Genomic DNA, 23,198 nt, shown 5'->3' with positions numbered 1-23,198 from the left:
TGTAAACTCCTTGTCTGCTTTAGTCTTCACACACGTATGAAGGTGAAAGTCAGCTATGTGGTCTGGGTCTGCTCAAAATGACTCTCAGTCTAACCCTCCCACCACATTTCTCTCTCACATAAAAACTCTGACCAAACCGCGTGACTCGCTGCATCACACACTGGAAGTACTCGTCACTGGGGCTCCTTCTTAAACAACTCCACCTGCGTGAAGCTGCCAGTCATCTCAACCTCGGTGTTCTATCCCTGGGTCAGCACAATCTGGCCCATAGGCGAAACCCAGGCAGCCGCCCACTTTTGTGAATAAAGTTGCTGGACACAGCCATGTCTACTCATCAGTGCACTGTCTGCTGCTTTTATGCTGCAAGAGCAGAACTCAGTACTGGCGACAGAGCCTGAATGTCCCACAAAGATGAAAATATTCACTGCTTATTCCTTTACAGAAAAAGCGCTAAGGACCTCTGGTCTACGGAAAGCCTACACACACCCTTCGAGATCATCACCAATGTCCCTGAGTTATCATGGGGATCTGTGGGGGTCTGACAATCTCATAGGAAAAGTCCTCAGTACTGTAAGGCTACCCTCCAAAAGCAACCAAGGAAGGCACGTTTTTAAAACTACTCTGAAATTATGGCAAATCCAAGCTACCACGGGTTAGGTAAATTACCCAGAAAGAAGTAAAACTGCTGACTCTGGCAACCTGCCGTGTCTCTGTGCTACCTTTCTCATTTCTCCGTATCAGATGCATACAATCTAAAGGAACACAACGGTAATCACAGGGCCTCGAGGAGCTCCATCTACAGGAACCACACGGGGAACAACAAACATGCCGATACTGTACAGAAAGGCTTCAAGAAGACCGTGAAGCCATCTTCATCTCACAATAAAACCAACTGCTTATCCACTACTATCTCTAGAAAGTACTGCTCAATGTATTTTCCTTTATCTATTTCTCATTTAATTCATAAAATGTCTACTAAAGATTAACTTTCATAAAAGCCATGGATTATTCTCCTATGATGAGAAAGGAATATTTATAGTTGTTTTAAGACCATCTATCATTTTGTTCAATAAAGAAAAAGATCAACATACCAGTGAGAGCCAACTGCTCTGAGGGATGAAATTTGATAGAATTTACTGCAAAATAAAAATATGATAAAAACAGGTTTAAAGTGACAAAAACATGTTATAACATTTATTAGCTATAGCGTGTATTTCAAAGTCAACATTAAAAGAACTATGAGTTCAACATTAGATCCTCCACTCAGTTAAACTATACATAAATGTGTGAATTAGAACAGAGGCACAATAAAAACAACTAAGGTACGAACCACCAAATCACCCCAGTTTAGGACCCAGGAAAAGGATATTCATCATCTAGTTCTTTTTATAGACAAGGATGTCATTTTCAGCTAAAAATAAATCAGGATTTAAAAAAAGAAAACATAATTATGACAACAGGTGAAGACAAATTATAGTGTGGCAGATACCATTTGTTACACAAGCCCCACCCCACCCACCTTCCTTCCCAGCCTAAGGACCCCAATCTGTTCTGTGACTAGTAGAGACCCCAGGCCCCAGAAAGTATAACCTCTGCCAGCCTCAGAGAATGAATCAGGACTGGGTTACGCAGGTTATGATGTCCTCCCACTCTCCTTACAAAAGGGGTATTTGGCAGAGGTCTTTTTTTTTTTTTTTTTTTTTTTGGTGAGACAGAATCTCACTCTGGTGGCCTAGGCTGGAGTGCAGTGGTGCGATCTCAGCTCACTACAGCTTTCACCTTCGAGACTCAGGTGATCCTCCCACCTTAGCCTCCCAAGTAGCTGGGACCACAAGAATGTACCACCATACCTGACTAGTTTGGGGTTTCTTTGTATTTTTAGTAGAGACAGGGTCTTGCCATTTTTATTTTAGTAGAGACAGGGTCTTTTGTGTTTTTAGTAGAAACAGAGTCTTGCCATGTTGTCCAGGCTGGTCTCAAACTCCTGCCCACCTCGGCCTCCAAAAGTGCTGGGATTACAGGCGTGAGCCACTGCGCCCGGCCAGAGGTCTGAGGAAACTATCATTTTCTTGAAAAAGGAGCGTGAGACCCTAGCACTTCACCTTCCCCCTTGCTCCTGTCTTGAATGTAGACAGAAGAGCTTGACATGTGGTCAGCAGGACCACAAGCACGCACATAAATGTCAGCACTGAACACAGAGCCCGGCTCCACAGGTCTGACCTCGTCTGGAGCCCACACTGCCCACCTGGGATCTTCCCGAAGCAAACGACAGGGATTGGGATGGGGTGAGCTACGTCAGTCGGCACCAGTCAGCAGAGCAAAGAGCTGACTCATGTCACTGTGGGGACACCAACCCTTATTTCCATCCCTTGTAAAGAAAATGCACGTCCCTAACATAGAACATACAGGAAATTTTACCAAATCTGAAAAGGTGATCTCCTTAACAAAATGTTGCTAGCTATACCATTAGAATTATATTTTTCTAAGTAACTAAATGAAAAATGCTAGAAGATAGCCTCATTATTAATATTAAAACACAGACAACTGTGGCAAAAGCCACTGGTGGAAACTGTGTACACTTACAAGCAATAAACTTAAGCACTCAATGGAGCTAAAACCAAATTATCACTAGAACCACTAATAAATAGTATTAACGCTTCCAATTTCGATGAGAAATTTTGGTAAGATCGATGATCAATTTTCACTTTATTATGTCTCTCCCAACCTTCAGCTCATCACAAATGAAGGTGGGCCACTGTGAGGAGTGGGTGGAAGACACCGCGCCACAGAAGGAGGCAGAGGGCAGGCACATGGTGACGGGAGCTGTGGAGGCAGCTTCTTCACAGCACTGCTCACACAGGCATAATAATGTGAAAACTGACCCCAGATCTTACAAAATCGGCACAGAATCATGTTGGGGTGAGGATGGAAACCACGCCTGGTGTAATGAGGTCCTCGAGAGAGCTCAATCACCCCCGGTCACCTTCCACAGTGGACGGTCAACAGGCGGGCTGGAGCAAGAAGGCCAGGGCAGCACTGTGAGCCATGATTTAAAGGCGTGGCAGCAGAACCCATGGGCACCTGACCCAATCCACAGCAGCCATGAGGGGAGCAGAAATGGGGATGCCAGTCACGGCTACCCTTCATCCAGTGTCTAAGACACTGGCTCTTTCCATCACGTGCACATTTAACTGTCATAAAATTTAAGCTGAAATCTAAAGAGAGAAGAACAAAGGGGACAACAGCCTCTACCACCAGCGTCACCTCTGCCTCTCAGAGGCGCAGACACAGCAAAACTGGGACCCTCACTGGTTTTTCCCTCCTGGGGGACAGAAGGGGGAGTCTGCCCCTGGGCATTTTGCTCAGAGGACCCAAGAGGAAAAAGGGAGAGTGTGATTCAGGGTCAAACCACCTCCTTGTAGAGTTGTACTGGTTCAACTCCCACCAGCCCCACCACTCCCTTTAGTTAGGTCAACTTAGAGATCAAAACATCCCAGGCCGGGCACAATGGCTCACGCCTGTAATCCCAGCACTTTGGGAGACTGAGGCGGGCGGATCGCCTGAGGTTGGAAGTTCAAGGCCAGCCTGGCCAACATGGTGAAACCCCATCTCTACTAAAAATACAAAACTTAGCTGGGTGTAGTGGCACGTGCCTGTAGTCCCAGCTACTCGGGAGGCTGAAGCAGGAGAATCATTTGAACCCGGATGCGGAAGTTGCGGTGAGCTGAGATCCCACCACCGCACTCCAGCCTGGCAACAGAGCGAGACTCTGTCTCAAAAAATAAATTAAAAATAAATTTTAAAAAAATACAAAATTTAGCCAGGCATGGTGGCGGACACCTGTAATCCCAGCCACTCGGGAGGCTGAAGCAGGAGAATCGTTTCAACATGGGAGGCGGAGGTTGCAGTGAACGGAGATCGCACCACTGCACTCCAGCCTGGGTGACAGAGTGAGACTCCGTCTCAAAAAAAACAAAAAAATCCCCTAGTGGAAAAACACAAACACAAGTCCCCAGGAGGAAGAGGAGAGACACATGCAACACGACAGCGTGCCAGAAACACAGGCGTCTTCTCCCCTCTCTGACACCTCTCTAAATGCAGGAGGCATCCTGGAAGAAACAGGCACAGACCCACAAAGAAAGAACTAAAGAGATGATGAGCGAAGAAATAGACACCAAATATTGGAGGGCAGAAGAGCAGATGGTGACGGTGAGTGGGTGAACACAGGAAGGTCAAATTAACCTGCGTGAAGAATGGAAAGCCAACAAAAAAACAAGCCAGGCACAAGAACAGGAAGAGACTTCTTCCTGCTGGGACAAGGCAGCCTCTATGGATCCACTCAAACCCCTACTGGGATTAATTATAAAAGCTGCAGACAAACAGCAAAAAATAAACAAAAGGCTTTAAGTCATCATGGAAGCCCAGAGGCCCCAGAGGGAAGCACTGGAGGCCCCCCTACCTGACGCACTCCCTCAAGGCACAGAGACCAGCCGGAGCGACGGTGCAGTCCAGAGGTGAGGGGCTGCGACGGGAGCTGAGGCTGGATCCCTCAGGAGAGGCAGCCCAGAAGGAGCAGGCCAGCTGCTCGCCTCCCCCAGGCACTGACAGCACCTAAACTGGGCATGAGGGTGGACACCAAGCAGAAAGCAGCCTCTGAGAGCTAACGCAGAGAGTACCAGCAGATGAAACTAAAGCTCAGGGCCTGTGAAGGCACATCCTTGAAGGACAACTCCCTTAGAACAAGGGAGAGCGAGAAGAACAGCACAGCCCCTAAAGCCTGAAACCCACCGGCCACCAACCCTTAAGTCAATCAAGGCTTGCCATCCACTCTATCTGCTGGCCAGGGGAGAATTAAATCCTCTCTAGAGAACAGAAATGACTATGCGTGTATGTACTCGCCTGTGTGTGGATGCAGGCATACCCCGTTTTATTACCCTTCACTTTATTGTGCTTTGTAGGTATTGGATTTTTTACAAATTGAGGGTTTGTGGCAACCCTGCGTTGAAGACCTAATTGCCACCATTTTCCCAACAGCATGTGTTCACGTCATGCCTCTGTGACACGTGTTGGTAATTCTTGCAATATTTCAAACTTTTTCATTTTTTTTTTAATTTATTTTTGCCAGCACCTTGACCTTGGATTTTTGCATAATTATTGTATCTGTTAATAGTGACCTGTGATCTCTGATGATACCATTGTCATTTTGGGGGGGGGCACAAACCACACCCACATAAGACCACAAACTTACTCAATAAATGTTGTGGGAGTTACGACTGCTCCACCAACCAGCCTTTCTCTCATCTCTCCCTCTGCTCAGGCCTCTCTACTCCCTGAGACAAAACAATACTAAAATTAGGCCAATTCATAACCCTACAATGGCCTCTAAGTATTCCAATGAAAGAAAGAGTTGCACATCGCTCCCTTTAAATCAAAAGCTATAAATGATTAAGCTTAGTGAGGAAGGCAAGTCAAAAGCTGAGACAGGCTGAAAGCTGGGCATCTTGCACCAGACAGCCAAGTTCTGAATGCAAAGGGAAAGTTCTTGAAGGAAAGTAAAAGCACTATTCCAGTGAACACACAAATGATAAGCACGCCGATACACAGGAAGTTGGAGTGGCTGGAATTGATTAAACCAGCCACAACATTCCCTTTTGCCAAAGCCTAATCCAGAGCAGGGCCCTGGCTCTCTTCAATTCCATGAGGGATGAGAGAGGTGATGGAGCTGCGGAAGAAAAGCTGGAAGCTGGCAGAGTTGTTTATGAGATTTAAGATGCCGTCTCCACAACATATAAGTACAAAGTGAAGCAGCAAGTGCTGACGGAGAAGCTGCAAGTTCTCCAGAAGATCCAGCTGAGCTCACTGGTGAAGATGGTTACTCTAACAACAGGTTTTGAATGCAAACAAACAGCCTTATATTGGAAGAATATGCCGTCTAGTACTTTCATAGCTAGAGAGGAGACATCCATGCCTTTGAAACTTCAAGGGACAGGCTGACTCTTGTTAGGGGCGAAAGTGGCTGGTGACTTTCAGCTGAAGTCAGTGCTCACTTGCCATTCTAAAAATCCTAGGGCCCTTAAGAATCATGCTACATCTCCTCTACCTGTCCTCCATAAATGGAACAACAAAGCATGGATGACAGCACATCTGATGACAGCATTGTTGACTGAGTATTTTAAGCCTACCAATGAGACCTACAACTTTCAAAATACAACTGGCTCATTGACAATGCACCTGCTCACCCAAGAGCTCTGATGGAGATGTACAAGATGAATGTTATTTCATGCCTGCTAACACAACATCCATTCTGCAGCCCAGGGATCGAGGAGTCATTTCGACTTTCAAGTCTTAAGTTTTTAGCCTATGCATATATATTTAATTTTTTTAACGTTTTTGAAGAGGAAATTTGAATGAGGAAAAAATACAGCGCTTGTTCCTGTAACAGCATTTTGCTCTACATTTGAGCACCGATCACACACACACCAGGCACTGCTAGAAAACTGTAGATGACACTGTGGCACCCCAGCCAGTCTGTGGGATGCCAGGGGAGGAAGACAGGTAAGAAGGCAGCACGGAGGAGGGCGTCAAACACGGGAAAGGTGCCAGCCTGTCTACATGCTAAGAGGAAAAGTCCAGGGCAAGAAAGAGAAGACACGGTGACAGCAGGAATGGCCGAAGGAGAGGAGGTCCTGTGAAAGGGGAGGGAGGGGTCTGTAGCTCATCAGGGCCCTGGGGGTGGGCAAAGAGGTGCGCAGAGCCACGGGCCCCACCCACACCTGTCCCTCTGTGCACACAGGTGATGCCACCTCTCAGCCTGGCAGTGTGGAGGGTGTGAGGGAGGGCGAGTGAGCAGGTGAAGAGGGCACTGCGGGGGAAGGAACCACATACCACGTGCGAGAGGAAACAGAAACGAAAGCTGGTCAGGAAACTGGTACACACACAGCTCTAAGTGAAAAGGCAGAAAAGAGCTACGTGGACAGCATTAACTACGTGGACAGCATTAACTACAGGCACGCAAGCACATTCATGGAGTATCCTTTATTGAATACATCCAAGTTATCACTACATCAAAAGTAAATCTCTAAAACAGATACTTTGTGATAAATAATGCACACATTTCAGTTACAAAATTTCCTACATATGGTTTATATACAACATTAAATAAAATGTAGACTAAGACGATACGTACATTGTTTAGGGAGTTAAGCTTTTCCCTGTTATTAAGCCTGTACAAGCTCAAGACACAGAGTTATCCCAGTCTCTGAACAAACCACACTGTCCCTTGACAACCGAAACAGTAAAGCTTCCTACGAAGTAGCAGCGGGCTTTACCATGCATGATTTTAAAAACACACTGGAGGAGGCAATGGCCTCTGGCTACGGCACTCCTTAGGCAGTGCTTACCTGAGCCCACGTGGCCTGCGTACTTGACTAGGCACTTCCCTGTCTCTATGCTCCACAGCAAAGCCGTGTGATCTGCAAGATGGAAATGAAGAAGTCGGAACTTAGCTATCATCAGTTTACAGTTTTTCAAATGAAAGAATAAGACAACTACTCTAAAAATGGGAAGTTACACTACCACTGATATCTCTTATACCTTTGATTCTATTACTCTGTAGACTTCAACTGATCAAAGAAAACATTTCCCAAATGGGAGAAGTTGTGACCTGTCTGAGGCCATGAAGTCAGCTAATGGACAACCAGAGACTCGATTTCCTACTTTACTATCAGGCTGGCTGCATCATGCTGGAAAATTACAGACAGAGGTCGTTTCCATCACAGTTTCATTATTTTATTAAAGTATTAAAATGTTCCACAACATCCAGCGTTCAAATTCAAACAGCATCCAAATTCAGTTATGACTGTTGAGATAAGCATTTCTTCGGATCTTCGGGCCCTTCTCCCATAGTCATTACTTTTTTAAGTAGATTTAACGGAAAAATCTGAGAAATAAGCGCCAATTAGCCAAATGAAATTTCTGAAATATCAGAAAGGACCCTTCTATTCTTTTTTTAAACTATGATTTCCAAAGAATCCAAGGCACTCATCCACGAAAACAGTTTCAAAGAGAAGCAAGAACTTTCTTTGCTATCAAGTGGTTTATCACGTTCACTTCTGCCTCTAAAAAGCAGAGTCCAGTGAGTGATTAACGTCTCACAAGCTGGGACGGCATTTTCAATGAGCACCATTTTTAATATGAGCAATTTTTATCTGAAGGGGTATTATACCACCTTAGACAGCTTTCATAAAATATCTTTTTTTAGAGAAAACAAAGGGTCACTTTCCACACTCTGCCCCTGTGACTCTGCGGGCAAACTCCGGCTGGGGGAGGCCATCAGCCTCCACTGCTGGCTACGTGCCCATGTAGTGTTCACTTTCAGTGAGTACCACAGCACTGCCTCTCAGCTGTACTCCACTTGTGGAAAAAAAGTCAAATACATCTACAAATCAGAAACACACGTGGCTATGGATAAGAAAAAGAGGGCCAGGCCCGGTGGCTCATGCCTGTAATCCCAACACTTTGGGAGGCCAAGGCGGGCAGATCACAAGGTCACGAGATTGAGACCATCCTGGCTAACACGGTGAAACCCCACCTCTACTAAAAATACAAAAAAAAAAAAAAAAATTAGCCGGGCGTGGTGGCAGGCACCTGTAGTCCCAGCTACTCGGGAGGCTGAGGCAGGAGAATTGCTTGAACCCAGGAGGCGGCGGAGGTTGCAGTGAGCCAAGATCGCGCCACTGCACTCCAGCCTGGGTGACAGAGCAAGACTCCATCTCAAAAAAAAAAGAAAACGAATAATTGGAATACTGATTCCTCAACACATTTAAGTTAAATCAATTCCAAACAAATATTTTTTCCTCAGATACTTGGTTCACTATGAGTTGCAACGCCCTACCCACGGGGACCTGGAAAAGACGGTGCAGAAGCACATCTATCCACGGGACCACGGAATGCAGGGTGCAGCCGGACACCCTCCCACGGGACCACGGAATGCAGGGTGCAGCCGGACACCCTCCCACGAGACCACGGAATGCAGGGTGCAGCCGGACACCCTCCCACGGGACCACGGAATGTAGGGTGCAGATGCACATCTATCCACGGGACCACGGAATGCAGGGTGCAGCCGGACACCCACCCACGGGACCACAGAATGCAGGACTGCAGGCCGCAGCACTAAGCATCACCAAGGGCTAATGTGTTGGTTCCACTGACTCCTCCAGGACACGTTTGCATCTAGGGTTCCTCTGTCACAGAAAAGTGAACATCCGTCACTCAGGTACCAGGCACAGCCATGCTTCCGCAGACTGGCCAGGTCCATGTGCAACTCACCGGCCGACGCAGTCCCGAGCACCACTGGCTGTGTCCTGGCCACGCTGACATCCCAGATGCCGTCCCGGTGGCCGATGTATTCCTTCACGAGCTGGCAGGCAGCTCGCGATGTCGTGGTCTTAAAGCTGGAGACAATCTGAAACCGAGATGAGGAGTCTTATAAAACAATTTACTGAAGTAAATTTTTCTAAGTCAAGAAAGAGAAAATGAAAAAGACATCCTGGAAAATGCACAAATCACTGACTAAGACTGTTAAAGCATCAAGGAACACAGCGCAAGTGTGAGCTGAAACGCCCTGTGTGGAAAGGGTGGTGGGTTCAGCTCATATCACAGAGAACGCGTACAGCTCTCGCGGCAACCTGTGGAGGCTCCCCCACCTCAGTCTGACAGCCAGTCATGGAAGGTCTCACTGCAGAAGGGTAGATTCAGGTGTTTCAGGTCACTCTCCCCCAAACCCAAACCATCAGACAAAATTTCCAAATTCTTAAAAAAACAAATTGTTAGCTAGCCACTAAGACACGAAAAAGTCAGGAAGGACATCACAAACCCTTAACTGTAGCTAATGACACTGATCGCTGTACATGTTCACATTTCGCTGTTTTTGAGAATTTACACCAACCACATATTATCAAGTGGAAAAAAGCCCGTGGTGGGAAGGAATCAAAAGGTGACACTAACAGGTGTGCCGGTTTGTCCAAGACTCGGCGCTCGCTCAGAGCAGGCACCAGCTATGAGGATGTGGAGCAGCGTGGCCGTGGGCCCCTGGCCTTTCAGACATGCTCAGCCCAGCAGGAGACAACGCAAACACAGCACGGACCAGAGTAAGGCATCGTGTCGAATGACGACACACACAGCAGACAGTTCTCGTGTCCTCTTGTCAGGAAAAATATGAAGTGAGTGAGGAAGAAACTAAAACAACACAACGATTTCTGCAGAGTTTGCTTTTTAAATTTTTCTTGGGTAAGAAAACAGCTGTCCAGCAGTCAAGTAAATCAGAATAATGTAGACTTTTCAGAATAAAACAAAAAAATTAAGTGAAAAACAAAAATCAGTGGCATTACACAACTTGCTTTAAACACTGATTTGGCACAGCCCTGAAAAACAGATCTAAATTCATTCTTCCTAAGCCATGAAAGCACAACCCACTGTCACATCGATTTGGGTCTGCACCCTCGAGTTATTCTCGCCGGATACAATGACACAAAAGGCTGAGGAAGAGGCCAACATTTTCAGCAGTAACAGAAAGAACTTCTACTGGAACTGGTCACAGGAATTGCAAAAGCACTTGTTCAACCTCAAACCCATCACTATCCTCTTTTCTTTCTGAACACTTATATCCTATTCAATCCCGCAACATTATGCCTCCACCACATGGGAAATGCTTTTGCTTAGAGAATGTGTCATTCAGATGTTAAATAATATTATAACATTTTAGCAGGGAGTGAAATTAAAGGACATACACAACCTCCCACCATAATAAGCTGTGGTAAATTTCATTTTCCAAGTCTCTCACCATTTCTAACATAAATAACAGTATAATAGTAAATTTCACTTTCCACGTCTCTCACCATTTCTAACATTAATAACAGTATTGTAGTAAATTTCATTTTCCATGTCTCTCACCATTTGTAACATTAATAACAGTATTGTAGTAAATTTCATTTTCCATGTCTCTCACCATTTCTAACATAAATAACAATATTGTAGTAAATTTCATTTTCCAAGTCTCTCACCACTTCTAACATTAATAACAGTATTATAAGAAACAAACTATTAGAGCTACATTCTTCACCTGCTGCATTCCCAGGGTAAGAACAGAGTGGCTCCTTTCCGGAGGCTCTGACTGCACTGCTGCTGGAGCTGTGCAGGAGATCGTGTGCTGTTTTCAAATATTTTCTCATGTGCTGCTTCCAAAATGCCCACCACACTCTGACCATCTATTACCTTAACTCTTTTTCCTTAAAAATGCTGACTTAGTCGTCATTACCAAGAGACCCACCAAAACAGACTGAATTACTTAGAGGGAACGTTCAAAACAGAAAAGCAGCAGAATGAAGCAGCAAATTGATGCTCACGCCCGTCATCCCAGATCATTTTAACTGAGGCGCAATCTAAAGCACTGTTGTGAAAATGTCTGTAAATATTTTTGAGAAGATAAGTATCTTTCTTTGTGGAAAAAGCCCTTTCTGATTTTTATAAGTTTCTTTAAAGTGAGCTGCAGGTTAGACTGCCTCACTTCCCTCCCATGTAGGCATCAGAAATCTCATTAGCCACCAAGGAAGGGGGAAAAACCTCTTCTGCATTCACGTAACACACTTTCATGTTCCTGATATCCCACCCAGCATGCTACTTGCTTTTCATGGCTCTGGGTCAGAAGGAGGGAAAGTAATAAATCTAGACTGTGTAGCCTTTCTCTTGTTGCATTCATGTTTAGCGCTGGTACCAAGAATCCACACTGTAGTACAAATCAGAATATATTGTTACCAAATTATTTCTTCAATCTTCAGATGTCTTACATTTTCATAGTTATTTTTTACAATGGGTACAGGCAGTGTGCAAAAACTACGAAGATCATTAGTAATATGCTTCTTATAAATTCAGATGAATTTCTAGTACTTAAAATGACTGGACTTTAAATATCTCTAATACTTTTTTTTTTTTTTTGAGACAGAGTCTTGCTCTGTCGCCCAGGCTGGAGTGCAGTGGTGCGATCTCAGCTCACTGCAAGCTCCGCCTCCCGGGTTCACGCCCTTCACCTGCCTCAGCCTCCTGAGTAGCTGGGACTACAGGTGCCTGCCACCACATCTGGCTAATTTTTTTGTATTTTTAGTAGAGACGGGGTTTCACCATGTTAGCCAGGATGGTCTCGATCTCCTGACCTCATGATCCGCCCGCCTCGGCCTTCCAAAGTGCTGGGATTACAGGCTTGAGCCACCGTGCCCGGCCAATATCTCTAATACATTTTTTATTTTTATTTTTATTTTTTTTGAGACGGAGTCTGGCTCTGTCGCCCGAGCTGGAGTGCAGTGGCGCGATCTCAGCTCACTGCAAGCTCCACCTCCCGGGTTTACGCCATTCTCCTGCCTCAGCCTCCCGAGTAGCTGGGACTACAGGCGCCTGCCACCTCGCCCAGCTAGTTTTTTTTTGTATTTTTAGTAGAGACAGGGTTTCACCGTGTTAGCCAGGATGGTCTCGATCTCCTGACCTCGTGATCCGCCCATCTCCGCCTCCCAAAGTGCTGGGATTACAGGCTTGAGCCACCGCGCCCGGCTAATACATTTTTTAAAGCAAAGCATTACTATACATATCCTTACCCTTGTCCAAATCTTGTTTTTTACTGCTCATGGTAAACGACAACTTTATATAATCATTTCTTCCTCTACTTCAGTAATAACAAGAAAGTTTTGGAATTCCAAGACCATACATTGTATACATACAACTCTACACACCAGAAAAAGCAACATAATCCAAGATAATGTAACAAGAAATTAAATGAGGAAGAACATAATTTCACACTTCATTATGAAGAAAAGGCTTCAAGTTGATTTATTAAAAAATTCAAAACTTGTAAGTATAAGCTAGATATTACATGGCCAAAAAAATAAATTAGCAACTTATATTCTAGATATTATCAAAGGAAAGTACAGTAGAAAATACCAGGAATTTCTGATTTTCTTTTGAATAACAAAGAATTACCAAAGACTATCACATGAGGACAAATGGCAGAAGGACTGAATTTGCTCTATTAATTGTAGTTAATCTTACTATAGATGTCATGCTAAATAACTTTAAACTCAAGGAAACAGACTGGAAAAATAAAAAGCTAATAAGAACTACTTACACCATCATAGCAGGATCACTGAAAATTTCAATTTATCTTTTGTATCCTTGAAATATGCCAAAATACAGACACATACAAAATTACCTCAAAATATCACTTGATAGTAGTAATTCATCATAGACAAATGAATTTCCAAACATTTAAACCTTTGCCACTTTAAGAAGGTCAGCATGAGATACTTTAAGAAAATACAAAACACCATGAACATCCCTATTTGTCTCAGAGACAGACCTTCACTTCCTGATCACACTTAGGAAACTGAGGAAAAGAACATAATGAACTAAAATGTAACTTTAGCTCAGAACATAATTTTCACTAATTTGTACCTATTTATTAGCTTCCTCCAAATTCAGATCCTTTATATTAAGCCAATTAACAACAGAAATTATATATTCCCTCTAAAGACAATATATTTACTAAAACATCATATATTAACCCCTGTGGGTACTAGGGTAAGCTACTGTGTAAATGCCTGCATACTGACATTCTTTTTTTTTTTTTTTTTTTGAGACAGAGTCTCACTCTGTTGTCCAGGCTAGAGTGTGGTGGTGTAATCTCAGCTCACTGCAACCTCCACCTCCCAGGCTTAAGCGATTCTCATGCCTCAGCCTCTCAAGTAGCTGGGATTGCAGGCACCCGCCACCATGTCCAGGTAATTTTTGTATTTTTAGTAGAGACAGGGTTTCGCCATGTTGGCCAAGCTGGTCTCAAACTCCTGACCTCAAGTGATCCGCCCGCCTCGGCCTCCCAAAGTACTGGGATTACAGGCATGAGCCACCATGCCCAGTCAGGACATTCCTTTAAAAAACTAAATTTCCCTTAAAACCATTTATGTTTTTCTACTATGCCTTTCTAATTGGAAAATATGCGACTTAAAGTAAGTATTTGCACACCTTAACCACCACATGATGGCTCGAGAGCCAGTGGCCTGCATACCTTGCTGGTGGAAGCCTTGTAAGTGGTCTTCAGTTTCTGGGAGAGCTGGCTGGTGCTGTGACTGGCTGCAGGGACAGAGAGTGACAATCAAACACAATCACACAATCAAAGACTCACAGCCTTGCAAATGGGTCTTGTGTCTTGCACAGGAAGAAAGGGGGCCCAGAAGCGCTCGTCTGACCCTAGTGACAGAGCCATGGCGGAACAGGAACAAGAACCGAGCTCCTTATTCTCTTAGACCCACACCTGAATTAGGTAGTTCAAGGTTTGCTGACAGCAAAACGCAAACCAGCCAGCGTCCTTCACTAAATTCCAAATGTCCTACATACATAATCTGCAGGACAAGACTTTCACGGGAATTCACCTCACCTTTTGTTTTGAGTTGGCCCTTACTCAGCTCTGCTCCATCAATCGCTTGTCCTTCAGCAGCTAAACGTTCATTAAGAGTGTCGATTTCTCTACGTACTGGGAAGAAAAAAGTTTTCAAAAATGTAAAATATGTTTTTATGTTTAAGTGTACTCACCAATTCCAAAACTTGCACACAGAAAAAATGTTATATATTAGTGTTATATAAACAAAGACGTGAATAATATTCTAATAAGCAAGATCACAATTGATAGAGTTCTCAAAAAACTAAAGAAATCATTCGAGATACCATTCCAAAAATAAAAGCTCACACACTTGCTACACTGTGGAAGACACTGCTATCAGGGTCTCAAAGATAGCACCTGCATTTCAACAGTTTCCACAGTGCTTGATTCTGCACAGTTAAAAACATTATTCTGGGCTGGACACAGTAGCTCATGCCTGTAATCCCAACAATTTTGGAGGCCGAGGCAGGCAGATCACTTGAGGTCAGGAGTTCAAGACCAGCCTGGCCAACATGGCAAAACCCCTTCTCTACTAAAAATACAAAAATTAGCCAGGCGTGGTGGTGGGTGCCCACAGGACTAACCACCAAAAGAACCAAAAGCAAAAACATGCAGAAAATGTCTTCCTTTGAAGAGTGTGATGGGCTTGAGGGGTAATGGTAGATTTCTTTTTACACTGTTTGATAAATTTTTAAGCATATATGGGCATTACTTCCAAAATAAAAAAAGAAAGAAAAATTAAAGCCAAGCTAATTCAAAATTGTTTTGATTTGCCTTTAATAAGTCAGATATAGTATATGCATCAATTTTCAAATGATGGTATGTTAATAAAAAGGTAAATCAATGTTTTCTCAATTTATGGTGTACTTGGTGTAGGGAAAATTATAAGATCCATGCATTTTTTATTTTTTACTTTTTATTTTTGTTTTTTGAGACAGAGTCTCGCTCTGTCACCCAGGCTGGAATGCAGTGGCGCCATCTCGGCTCACTGCAAGCTCCACCTCCTGGGTTCACGCCATTTTCCTGCCTCAGCCTCCTGAGTAGCTGGGACTACAGGCACCTGCCACCACGCCCGGCTAAATTTTTTGTATTTTTAGTAGAGATGGGGTTTCACTGTGTTAGCCAGGATGGTCTGGATCTCCCGACCTCGTGACCCACCCGCCTCAGCCTCCCAAAGTGCTGGGATTACAGGCGTGAGCCACCACGCCTGGCCAAGATCCACGTGCTTTTTATAAAATCACAATTTGGACTGGTCAGTGCAGTAAGCAGGATGATGAACCCCCCAAAGATGCCCGTGCCTTAAGCCCATAACCTGTGAACAGGACCCAGCATAGGCACAAGGACTCTGCAGTGGGAGATGCGCTTGGACTATCCTGGAGCCCAATCCTGGAGCCCAATCCTTCAGAGGGCGGGTCAGAGAGCAAGCAGGACTCCAGCAAGAGGGAAGGGGCCAGGAGGCAAGGAGTGCAGCACGCGGACCTCCATCCTAAAATTGCAAACAACTGAATTCTGTCACAATCCAAACACGCAGGAACATTCCTCCCGGGAGCCTCCAGAGGGATTGGAGCTTGGCCAACACCTGACTGTGGCCTCGTGGGAATGACACCAGACCCACAGAACTGCAAGATGACAAATCTGTGTTAGTTTAAGCCACTAAAACAAGCTTAAGTTTGCTACAGCAGAGCAGAAAACTAATATAGTGATGAATGTCAATTCATAAATTTGACTTTCAAAGATTCCTATGGATAGGTAAAGCTATAAAAATATATTAAAATAGGAGATACTCACATTCTAAGTTTTCAATATAAAGGTTTTCAAACTCTCTTTCTATTTGACCAAACAGTTCCAGAAGTGTACTGCGAACCGAGGAAGGCAGTTTAGAATCCTGCAGAAGAAGACTTTGTTTAAAATGAATGAATGAATAACTCTAAACTTTTTCCAAAGTGAATTATCTTTTATTCTAAACTCTTGTTTTGTATCATTACATATTTTTATACATAAAATGCTTAAAGAGTTTAAATTTCCAAATTTCTGCCAAGGAAACTATGAATCAAATTGTATAAATGGCTACCTAGTGTGATACGGGATTTAAAAACAAACACTCCTTCAAAATAACACAATTTTTCCCTTTCAAGAGAGGACATAAACCTACCTTACTTTAAAACTTCCAAATTTGTAGAGAAAGGCGGCAGCTCCCATAAATGAACTATTATAAACAGTCTCTGAGTGCCATCAGACACTATCCTATGAGTATTTTCATCTGCTAGACCCTCATAGAAGAGGCACCTCTGCAGAGTTCCCGCCATGCCCACTGCACTTCAAGCAAAAGCACAGTCACTCTTCCCGTCACTCTACACAACACCTAAAAGAGTGTTGTGAAGAGGAAAAAAAGAAAAATCTCACAAAAAAGAGCCAAATGTCTATTAAGTGAGTAAAAACATTAACTTTTAATTTCCCGCCTGGGCCACGTTCTTCGTGCGTGTGTGTTTCCCACACCCCTGGGAAGGCGAAGGGAAGGAGCGACATTGTCAAGTGTGGTCCAGCAAGTGAGCAGGTCCTGGGCACTAAACATATCACAGGCACTCACTGCTTGAACCCACCAGTCAACAGGAGCCTGCTAGATACAGCCACATGCCACTCCAACCTCCCTGAGGGCATGGCCTATGTACTATTTGGTATGTGTCCCCTACTCCCAACACCCAGAGTAATTTTCAAAAAAATCCTCATCAAATATTTCTAAAATAGTGTTTCAATACCTAACTTTTTTTTTTTTTTTTTTTTGGAGACGGAGTCTTGCTCTGTCACCCAGGCTGGAGTGCAGTGGTGTGATCTCCACTCACTGCAAGCTCCGCCTCCCAGGTTCAAGCAATTCTCCTGCCTCAGCCTCCCCAGTAGCTGGGACCATAGGCGCGCGCCACCACACCCAGCTAATTTTTGTAGTTTTAGTAGAGACGGGGTTTCTCCATGTTGGCCAGGATGGTCTCCATCTCCTGACCTTGTGATTCGCCCGCCTTGGCCTCCCAAAGTGCTGGGATTACAGGCGTGAGCCACTGAGCCTGGCTGATCCTTAACCTTTCTATGGGACTTTTCAAATTTACATATTGCGTAAACTTTTTTGATGAGCTGTAAATTTTTTTTTTTTTTTTTGACATGGAGTCTCGCTCTGTCGCCCAGGCTGGCGCGACCTTGGCTCACTGAAAGTTCCTTCTCCCGGGTTCACGCCATTCTCCTGCCTCAGCCTCCCGAGGAGCTGGGACTACAGGCGCCTGCCATCACACCCGGCTAATTTTTTGTAATTTTAGTAGAGACGGGGTTTCACCGTGTTAGCCAGGATGGTCTCCTTCTCCTGACCTCGTGATCCGCCCGCCACGGACTCCCAAAGTGCTGGGATTACAGGTGTGAGCCACCGCGCCCTGCAGAGTTGTAAACTTTTAAAAAAGATGCACAATATTTATTAAACCCTTCTGAGATTAACTTAAAAGACAGAAATTTTAAGGAAAAATGACAGCATTTTAGCAATGTGAGTTTTACAGTTATCACAGATTTCTCACATAAATTTTACAAACTACACACACACACACACATATATATACTACTTTAAATACTGAATCTACAGAATTGGTACTATAGCCTCTAAACATCCTTCTAAAACCAATGAAGAACACGAAAAAAAAGGAAGGAAAATGTAACAATCAAAATTAAAACTAGGCCATCAAAAAGGATGTCCCAGCCAGGCACGGTGGCTCACGCCTATAACCCCAGCACTTTGGGAGGCCAAGGTGGGCAGATCACCTGAGGTCAGGGGTTCGAGACCAATGCGTCAACATGGTGAAACTCCGTCTCTACTAAAAATACAAAAATTAGCCAGGAGTGGCAGGTGCCTGTAATCCCAGCTATTTGGGAGGCTGAGGCAGGAGAATTGCTCAAACCCGGGAGGTAGAGGTTGCAGTGAGCCGAGGTCACACTACTGCTCTCCAGCCTGGATGACAGAGCAAGGCTTCGTCTCAAAAAAAAAAAAAAAAAAAAAAAAAAATAGAAGTTCCAGTAACTACGAAACATAAGCTTGCACTGAACTGAGAATCGCTATTAGTATTTTCCCTGCCCTGTGGCCTCCGCATGCCCCATTCCCTCTCTGTGACTATCCCTCCCCACGAATATCACGTCCTCAGAAGCCCTTCTGGCTCCTACACGAGGGCAATCTCCTCCTACAGAATCAGTCCCTACTCATCTATACCCGTCATGTTTTAAGGCTCTTATTGTTCAGCAACTAATTACATCATGTCATATATACTTGAATATTAAGTGCATATTAATATAAAAGTAACTGCTAACACATGGACACAGGGAGGGGAACATCATACACCAGGGCCTGTCGGGGCATGGGGGGCTGGGGGAGGGAGAGCATTAGGAGAAATACCTTATGTAGGTGATGGGTTGATGAGTGCAGCAAACCACCATGGCACGTGTATACCTATGTAACAAACCTGCATGTTCTGCACATGTACCCCGGAACTTAAAGTATAATTTTAACCCCGTCTCTACTAAAAATACAAAAAACTAGCCGGGCGAGGTGGCGGGCGCCTGTAGTCCCAGCTACTCGGGAGGCTGAGGCAGGAGAATGGTGTAAACCCGGGAGGCGGAGCTTGCAGTGAGCTGAGATCCGGCCACTGCACTCCAGCCCGGGCAACACAGCGAGACTCCATCTCAAAAAAAAAAAAAAAAAAAAAAAAAAAAAAAAAACAGGAATTGCTATGGAAAAGTAAGCTGAGAAGTCAGCATTAACCTCACTTTATAATCAAGAAACTAAATGCACAGCACAATGAGGCCTTTCCCACTAGAGGGCAACTTGAGCCCAGGAAGAGCGCGCTTACACGACGACTTTCAACCTTTTCCATCAGTTCTCCCTTTCTGTGCCGCTCCATTTCACGGACTCTAAAACGAGTTGAATTTTCGGTACCACTTAACAAAACTCAAGACACCACTGCTATGACTCAGCAAAGCTTTTGAATGAATTTCTTTCATCACATCGACACCAACACACACCTGAAAGCCACGGGGCACACGTGCAGGGAGCAGCCAGCTCTTCAGGCCGCAGCCAGCACTGTGTGCACGTGGACGTCGCAGCTCTCGGCAATGACAGACCTCCCGTGCCTGCGCGAACCTGGCTTTCTAAGCTACTTCAGACTGGCAAATCTGAGACATGTAAAGTTAAACCTAACACGATGTCTCCCTCAGACTCATCTGCCCTCTCTTCTATGTTGCTGCTCCTCAACAACTGAAAGGGCATCGCTCTACACTGTCTAGAACGAGACCACTCCTACGTTAACAAACACCTCCGTTCTGAGATCGCCCCTCACACCTACCATGCCAAACGCGTGCTGCAGACACCACCGCTCTCTCCCGCCCACCGCAGCGGGAAGGCAGAGCACCTCAGGCTGGCCACTCACAGAACATGCTGGCTGGTCCCACTCCAAATCACTGCTCATTAAACAAACGAGCTCCGTCTAGGGAGCCAGCGTGGGAGACACAGAGGCCGAAGGTGGGGCAGAGGACGAGGCCGTGCAGCTTGGAGACCTCTGAGCTACCTTCGTGAGGGTTACCATGAGATGCAGTCACCGCCTGTGCTGTGTCACAAAGGAGAATGGGCATTCAGGGCCCAGAGGAGAACACGTTCACCCCAGGCGGGGGACAACTCTAGAATATGCCAGCAGAGGGGGCTGCAGGGTTTCCACTGCTAGAAACCTACGTGAAACCTACAAATTAGGAAAACCTGAGACTGCTCACTCACACTGTCCAATAGGGTAGCCACTTGCCACATCTGACTATGTAAATTTCAATGTAATTAAAGTTTTAAAAATTAAAATTTCATGTCCCGGGACACTGGCCAAATTTCAAGCGCTCAGTAGCCACATGTGACTGGTGGTTCCCACATCAGGCAGCACAGATACAGATATAGACACTGCCAACACCACAGGAGTCCTGCCACTCAGCTCTGCTGTTTCCTAAGTGCTGTGTTGAATGGGGTCCCCTAGAAGTCCCATGCTGAGGTCCAAAAGCCCAGGACCTCAGCATGCGACTGTGTTTGGAAGCAGGGCCCTCAAAGAGGTGGTGAGAGTAAAATGAGGTCATAAAGGAGGGCCCTCCGGTATGACAGGTCCTCGTAAGAAGAGACTAGGACACAGACACGCACAGAGGGATAACTCTGTGAGGACACAGGGAGAGGACAGTGTCTGCAAGCCACAGACAGAGGCCTCAGGAGGAACCAGCCCTGCCCACACCTTGATCTAGGACTTCCAGCTGCCTGGAAGGACTAGGAGAAACTATAAACGTCTGTTGTTTAAGCTGCCCAGTCTGTTAAGCTGCCCAGTCTGGGGCATTTTGTTATGGGAGTCCTAGCAAAGTAATACACTAAGAATACCAAAGCTATTTTTATAATTTTATTTTGAACACTAAGTTAAAATGTAATCATTTTTTATAGAAATTAGAACCAGGTATTTATTCATATTCAATAAACCAGGTTTATTTATTCAACGCATATTCATCTAATTGGAGTTGAAGATCCTCTTCGTGGCAGCAATCATGTTGAGTTCCGGGTTCACACTGTTGTATTCAGTGTAGAGGTCCCGGCCTCAAAGTCCTGGCATAAAGTTGCCCACAAGGTTCTAACAAGATCCAATATTCACAGAAGCCAATTTCTCAGGTTTAAGCCCTATCTTCCTCAGCATTATGGCTGATGAATGTGTTCCAATTGTGAAGAAATGGTTGTAAGTTTATATGCAGTTACAGACATATATAACCATATATTAGATATATCTAGAGTTTAATATAACATATACTGCGTCTAGGCTTCATAATACTCTTCAAAAATTCTGACAGAATTTCATCAGCTATAAACGAACTAGAAAAAGTATAAGCAAAACTTATCTTTATCAAAAATAATTAGTTCATTTTAATCCAAGGATGACATTTACTCACTGCAGCAGAGACAAGGATAAAGCCAAGTCAAATCACTAAAAGATCTGATTCCAAAAACTCTTCAGAGAACAGAAAGAGATCATTAAAAGGATATGATACTCTCCTTTTCTTGAGACTATTAGAGACAGAAAACCCAGAATTGTACTGTCCACAAAGCTGTACAAAGAATAAAACTAATCCAAACTCTCATACCTACTTTGATTTGTTATTACCTAGTATACATATGCTAACCCATCTGTGTATACTGTTGTATTTGACAGAGTTTTAATGAGTTTATTTTGGGGGAGTTTGGGAGGAGTGATCATTTTTTAGTAACCCAAACCTCTTTTCTACTTTGGAGACCTTTACACATTTGCCTACTTTTATAACATTACAGACATAATCACCATCTTTAAAATAAGACCTTGATCCTGGGCCCCGTGGCTCAAGCCTGTAATCCTAGCACTTTGGGAAGCCGAGGTGGGTGATCACCTGAGGTTGGAAGTTCGAGACCAGCCTGATCAACATGGTGAAACCCCATCTCTACTAAAAATACAAAATCAGCCAGGCATGGTGGCGCATGCCTGTAATCCTAGCTACTCACGAGGCTGAGGCAGGAGAATCGCTTGAACCTGGGAGGTGGAGGTTGCGGTGAGTGGAGATCACGCCATTGCACTCCAGCCCGGGAAACAAAAGCAAAACTCCGTCTCAAAAATCAATCAATCAATAAGGCCCTGATCAGTTGTAGCTTACTTGTCCTTCTAACATGTCTCTCGGCAGTCCCGTCCTCTCCTGCTCCGAGCTGTTAGTTCTTCGTATAGAAAGGCTATGGGATTTGCGCTTCTGTTTTGCTTGGCGAGCAGTCGAACAACTTGCGCTTTCTGTGGGCATTACTTCTAGAAGGTAGTGTCCTGGTCACTCCTGCAATAAGCTAAAAACAGCAAGAAAAAAACAGTGTTTCTGATATAGCGAGTTGAAACAAAAGAAAAACAGTGAACAAGATAATGATGATTTCTAATTACAAGCTTCCTTACTATGGTTAACATTAACTATATAATTTAGAATATGACAAAATAAGATGTTTTAAGGTAGGGACCACAGCCTTTATTAAAGGGGTAATTTCTTTATCAAATTTCATTACCATCTTAAGTATCAAATGGCAAAAAAGAAGTTTAAAATTAAAAAAAAAAAAATAGCTCTCCCTTTACCCAACATTCCCTAGGCATAGTCTACTCCCCGCAGGGAACCAATGTTAATTGCATATTCTAGACCACACATCCTAGACTCATGGTGTCCAACAGAGGCACGGTCTACTCCCCCGAGGGAACCAATGTTAACTGCGTATTCTAGACCACACATTCTAGACTCATGCCGTCCAATAGGAATACAATGCAAGCCATGGATATAAATTTTCCAGTGTCCACATTTTTTAAAATAAGAGCATATGAAATTTCAGGCCGGGCGCGGTGGCTCAAGCCTGTAATCCCAGCACTTTGGGAGGCCGAGACGGGCGGATCACGAGGTCAGGAGATCGAGACCATCCTGGCTAACACGGTGAAACCCCGTCTCTACTAAAAATACAAAAAACTAGCCGGGCGAGGTGGCNGGCGAGGTGGGGGCGCCTGTAGTCCCAGCTACTCGGGAGGCTGAGGCAGGAGAATGGCTTGAACCCGGGAGGCGGAGCTTGCAGTGAGCTGAGATCCGGCCACTGCACTCCAGCCTGGGCGGCAGAGCGAGACCCCGTCTCAAAAAAAAAAAAAAAAAAAAA

The 23,198-nt window shown here is 44.6% G+C and overlaps 1 protein-coding gene across 4 annotated transcripts in view; it reads right to left on the bottom strand.

Moving 5' to 3' along the window:
- The window catches only part of WDR37 (WD repeat domain 37), an 82,119-nt gene that overhangs the window by 35,993 nt on the left and 22,928 nt on the right, over positions 1-23,198 (bottom strand). For all 4 annotated transcript variants that reach the window (XM_025395641.1, XM_025395643.1, XM_025395640.1 and 1 more), the window contains 7 exons: positions 22,184-22,361; positions 16,265-16,361; positions 14,474-14,569; positions 14,105-14,169; positions 9,328-9,463; positions 7,401-7,472; positions 1,092-1,136 (listed from right to left, as the gene is read on the bottom strand). In XM_025395641.1, coding sequence (XP_025251426.1) covers positions 1,092-1,136; positions 7,401-7,472; positions 9,328-9,463; positions 14,105-14,169; positions 14,474-14,569; positions 16,265-16,361; positions 22,184-22,321 — 649 coding nt within the window. In that variant the 5' untranslated portion in view covers positions 22,322-22,361. The remainder of the gene's footprint in view (positions 1-1,091; positions 1,137-7,400; positions 7,473-9,327; positions 9,464-14,104; positions 14,170-14,473; positions 14,570-16,264; positions 16,362-22,183; positions 22,362-23,198) is intronic.

This window comes from Theropithecus gelada, chromosome 9 (assembly GCF_003255815.1).
Source record: "Theropithecus gelada isolate Dixy chromosome 9, Tgel_1.0, whole genome shotgun sequence".
Lineage (NCBI taxonomy): Eukaryota > Metazoa > Chordata > Mammalia > Primates > Cercopithecidae > Theropithecus > Theropithecus gelada.
This window is presented reverse-complemented; position numbering and strand designations above follow the sequence as displayed.